This window comes from Solanum pennellii, chromosome 9 (assembly GCF_001406875.1).
Source record: "Solanum pennellii chromosome 9, SPENNV200".
In the NCBI taxonomy this organism is placed as follows: domain Eukaryota; kingdom Viridiplantae; phylum Streptophyta; class Magnoliopsida; order Solanales; family Solanaceae; genus Solanum; species Solanum pennellii.
The window spans coordinates 61,391,413-61,396,521 of NC_028645.1; the positions used below are offsets into that span (position 1 = coordinate 61,391,413).

At 40.3% G+C, this 5,109-nt stretch overlaps 1 protein-coding gene across 1 annotated transcript; it reads left to right on the plus strand.

The window, feature by feature from the left end:
• The first annotated feature begins 1,997 nt into the window (after nucleotides 1–1,997).
• Nucleotides 1,998–3,192, plus strand: LOC107030257. The gene is made up of 2 exons (XM_015231607.1): nucleotides 1,998–2,634; nucleotides 2,876–3,192. Exons 1-2 carry the CDS (start codon nucleotides 1,998–2,000, stop codon nucleotides 3,190–3,192), a joined length of 954 nt encoding a protein of 317 aa, XP_015087093.1.
• The last annotated feature ends 1,917 nt before the right edge of the window (nucleotides 3,193–5,109 follow it).

Sequence of the window (5,109 nt, forward strand, 5' to 3'; positions counted from 1 at the left end):
AGAAAAAGCCTAATATCACCCTCGTACCAATGATTCTGGCAGACATCAATCGTGCTTTAACCATTTGCAAGGATGGAAAAGACTACTTTGAGGGATGCAATATGTTATTACAACTATGGATGATTGAACACATTCGTCATCACCGTAATGCGATGGACTTTAAAGTAGAATGGAATGATTATATTGGAGGCCACAAAGAAAGAATCAAAGATCATAGTTTTTCGAAGGGTATTGAAGCTTGGAAGCAACACCTCAATAATCTGACTACTGACAAGATTGTGTGGAATTATCATTGGTTTCCGTCGGCCGAGGTGATATACATGTCTACTTTTCGATCATTCATCGTGCTAATGGGTCTTCGAGGTGTCAAACCTTACATGCCACTTAGAGTTATGCGACAACTTGGGCGACGCCAGTTTCTACCACCTAATGAAGATATGCGGGAATTCATGTATGAGTTTCATCCCGAGATACCTTTAAGGCAATCAGATATATTTAAGATTTGGGGGGGGGATGCATACTCTCAAGTCCCCACGATATAGTGAAGGATCGCACAAGAGGCGAGGTGGACCAAGCGTACTTAGAGTGGGTTCATGATCAGCCCCTCCAAAGGTTTGCCAGAAGGGTCAATAAAAGGTCCTATGGATCGAGAAGCAGAAATTGAGGTTAAGATTAAGCAAGCTCGCCTTAAAGTCGAAAGAAGCTATAAATCTACTCTGGATATCCTAAGTAATGACCTAAAAAACGCTAAAGAGGAGTTGGCGAACGTGATGCGATATTTGAAGTTAGAGTTAGAAAACACCGCTATTCCATTCTGACCTTACAAGAAGACTTGGGCATTGCCACAGGCGCTATGGAGAAACAGGAAGAGGAGTATAAGAAAGAAAAGGCCCAGCTTATCTGCGCTCACTCTCGACTCCAAACTCAAGTTAAAGCCTCTATGGAACGGGAAAGAGAAATAAAAAGGCGTTTCAGTGCTTATCAGGCAGACTGTGAGATTGAGAGAGGTCAAAGGACAACCGAGCGAGATGCACTCCACCTTCAAATTGAAGAGCTCCAAGAACAAAGGGAAAATTTGACGCATGAAGTCAATACTGCTCACCACTGGTTACAGAATTGTTATGACAATATGAATGAAGCTAGAGACCGAATACTACAACTCAGGGATGAACTCAATAATGTTTATGCTAGATATTTACACTAGAACGATGAGAGGTTGGGCCGACAGGCCCGTGCTTTGGCCCCATATCTACCGAAAGCGTTGGCGAAGTTTTATAAGGGTCTTGGAGATGATTGAGATTCGAGGATTCAGTTTCTTTTTGAGTCTATTTTCTTAGTAGTGCTTATTTCATTTTATTTTATTATTTGTTTTTTCTCTTTCTTTCTTTTTCGTTTTTGTTAGTTTATTTCATTTAGAGTCTATCTAAGTCCTACATACTTCTATTTTTTATGTTTTATTCAAATCATTGTTTTAAAAATATTTTAAAATGAATGAAAAAGATTTGCTTTTGGTCACCTTATGTGCATATGTCATGCAAAAAAAAAGTAATATCTTTCTCGAACTACGCAAGATCTGATTCATGGGCCAAACATGATACGTAGGCAACCCAGGGGGTTCGATCCAAATTTTTTTTCTTCTTCTTTCTTCTCTCTCTACAAAAACTCAAAAAAAAAATAATAATGATAATCATAATAATAAAAAATAAATAAGTAAATAAATAAATAATAATAATAAAATAATAAAAAACTAAGGAAGAGAAGAATGCCTAGGTAAGCCGGGATCAAACATAAGGTCCTCCATATTAGAAGTATGTATGTGGATGCAATGTGCATAATTTCTTAACACTAATCGGTTTGTTACTCCATTCAGAGAGAGAGAGAGAGATAGAGAGAGCAAGAGAGAGAAATAAAGAGAGACATACTAGCTTAAAGGTAGTTGGTTTGTGGTTAAACTGGCATCACATCCTTACAACACAAGATCGAAAGGGAAACAAAAAATGGCCCCCAAAGACGGAAATGAATCGGACAATGATGAGATCCAAAACCAGATGACTTCACAAGAAACAGGGACAACAGAAGAGATAAGGGCGTTAAAACAACAAATGGCAGAGATGTACGAGGCTTGGATGAGTGGAAAACCTCCGCCGTCTTCAATCCGAGACTATTTTAATACAAATATGTCTCCCCCTATCCAGGTGTCGACAAGCGATCCGATATATCCCCCTGGATTCGGCCCCTATGCTAACACATCTAATGTCGCTGGAACATCTATGGTGCGCCCTTCGAATATACCTATGATAAATAATCCACTCTTTGTGTCAACTGCCCTGACTAACAGCATCCCGCAGCCAACGATGGTGCCCAAATCCAACAGCGATCCTCCGCCCAAAGTTCAGCATGATCACAGTTACACTCTTGAAGAGGCCATTAAAATTCCAAGCTCTCATTCCCACATTCATCAATATAGTTCTCCTGTCGAAATTGAGAAGATGGTCAAGAATGAGGAACATGAAGAAATGACTAAGAAAATGAAGAGTTTGGAACATAGTATAAGAGATATGCAAGGACTAGGAGGCCACAAAGGCATCTCGTTCAGTGACTTGTCTATGTTTCCTCACGTCCATTTGCCTGCTGGTTTTAAAGTTTTAAAAATACGATGGTCACGGAGACCCCATAGATTATCTAAAGAGATATTGCAACCAATTGAGGGGTGTAGAGGGCAAAGAAGAATTACTTATAACCTATTTTGGGGAAAGCTTAGTAGGGATTGCATCTGAATGGTTCATAGATCAGGATATCACCAACTAGCACACATGGGATGAGTTGGCTCGATGTCTTGTACAACAATTCCAATATAATATTGACATTGTGCCAGATCATTCCTCTTTAGCCAACACGAGAAAAAAGACCACGGAAAATTTTCGTGAATATGCTATCATATGGAGGGAAAAAGCTGCTAGGGTTAAACCACCGATGAAGGAGTCAAAGATGATTGACGTTTTTCTCCAGGCGCAAGAACCTGATTACTTTCACTATCTGCTTTCTGCCGTCGGGAAGACATTCACTGAAGTTATTAAGGTAGGGGAAATGGTGGAAAATGGCATCAAGTCTGGAAAGATTGTAAGTCAAGCTGCCTTAAAAGCCACAACACAAGTGCTTCAAAATGGTTCTGGAAATATTGGAGGGAACTAGAGAAGGGAGGATGTGGCCACTATTGTATCAGCGCGTAGGACTCATGTCCAAGATAATTCCCCACAACGCTATTTTCCTTCCCAGCTCCACAATATTATGTCCTATACACTCCATATCATGTTTTTAATGCACAACCAATTGCACCCCCTTCTTATCCACAATGGCGTGCACCAACTCCACAAAATCATGCACCACCCCCACAAGTTCATCAAAATACTGCTAGAATTCCTTTCTGTCCTAGACCACAATACAAAAAAGGAAATGGCGTTAAAGATGAGTTCACTCCTATTGGAGAGTCGTATGCTAGCTTGTTCCAAAAATTAAGGACGTTGAATGTTTTGAGTCCTATTGAGAGAAAGATGTCGAATCCTCCCCCGAGAAATTTGGATTATTCTTAACATTGCGCATATTGTTCTAATGCCCCAGGGCACAACATAGAGAGATGTTGGTATTTGAAAAGGGCCATTTAGGATTTGATCGATTCTAATCGAATTATAGTTGAAAGTCTGAGTGGACCCAACATCAATCAAAATCCATTGCCGAGGCATATTGAAACAAACATGCTAGAAATGATGAAGGGTCATGAAGAGTTTGCATCTTCGTATAAGCCAATCCTTAAGGTTGGAACTGGCATTGAGAAGTCGGCAAATGTTGTTGATTTAACAAAAATGACGCCTTTAGGGGCGGAAAGTAGGTTAGAAAAGTTGAGTCCATCAAACACACCCATCTTAACTGTGAAAGGAGACCTTGAAGATGTTTGGGCAAGTCCGAGTAAGGCAAAATTGTTTGTCCCAAAAAGGCCAAACAAGCCTATCTTGATCGTGCAAGGGGCCCATATTCCTCCTGTGATTATCAGGCCAGTATCCCAGCTCCGAATGACTAACCCCAAAGTTGTTCCTTGGAATTATGAGCCTACTGTCGTGACATACAAGGGAAAAGAAATTGATGAAGAAATAGATGAAGTAGGAAGAATAACCCGTTCAGGAAGATGTTATGTCCCGATGGAATTAAGGAAAACTAAAAATGACCAAATACAAATAAAGAGTCCGGTCTCTGAAGGAGAGGCAGAGGAATTCCTAAGGAAGATGAAACTATCAGACTACTCCGTGATGGAACAATTAAGAAAAACTCAAGCCCAAATCTCTTTGTTGTCTTTGCTAATACATTCTGATGAACATCGTAAGGCTGTAATGAAGATTTTGAATGAAGCACATGTTCCTAGTAAAGTTACAGTGAGTCAGTTAGAGAAGATTGCTTGGAGAATATTTGAGGTAAACCGCATCACCTTTTCAGATGATGAACTACCCAAAGAAGGTACAGGACATAACCAAGGCCTACATATCACTGTAAAGTGTGATCTTTCATATGTCACTCGAGTTCTAATTGATGGAGGATCTAGAGCAAATATTTGTCCTTTATCAACTCTACAGAAATTGAATGTTAGTTTTGAAAGGGTCCGACCCAACAATGTATGTGTTAGAGCTTTTGATGGGTCAAAAATAGATGTCATTGGTGAGATAGAGCTCGTACTAACAATAGGGCCTGTGGATTTTGCTGTGAATTTTCAAGTGTTGGATATCAACGCGTCCTACAATCTATTGTTGGGGGGCCATGGGTGCATAGGGCTGGAGCAGTCCCCTCAACGTTGCATCAAATGATTAAGTTTGAATACGACCGACAAGAGATGATTGTTCATGGTGAGGGGGATTTGTCAATCTACAAAGACTCTTCCTCCCCTTTTATCAAGGCGAGTGATGAGAATAAGGCACTGGTTTATCAAGCTTTTGAGGTAGTGGTTGTTGAGCATGTCCCCGAGGGAAGTGTCATTTCAAAACCAAAGATGCCCATCACGTCTGTAATGGTGGTGAAGGAATTGCTGAAACACGGGTTTGAGCGGGGTAAAGGCTTAGAAATCTC

Bases quoted from the DNA above. Each gene is read 5' to 3' on its own strand.
- LOC107030257 (XM_015231607.1), top strand. From the start codon at position 1,998: ATGGCCCCCAAAGACGGAAATGAATCGGACAATGATGAGATCCAAAAC. The intron at 2,635-2,875 runs GTTTTAAAGTTT...ACATTGTGCCAG, and splicing joins TCACGTCCATTTGCCTGCTG to ATCATTCCTCTTTAGCCAAC.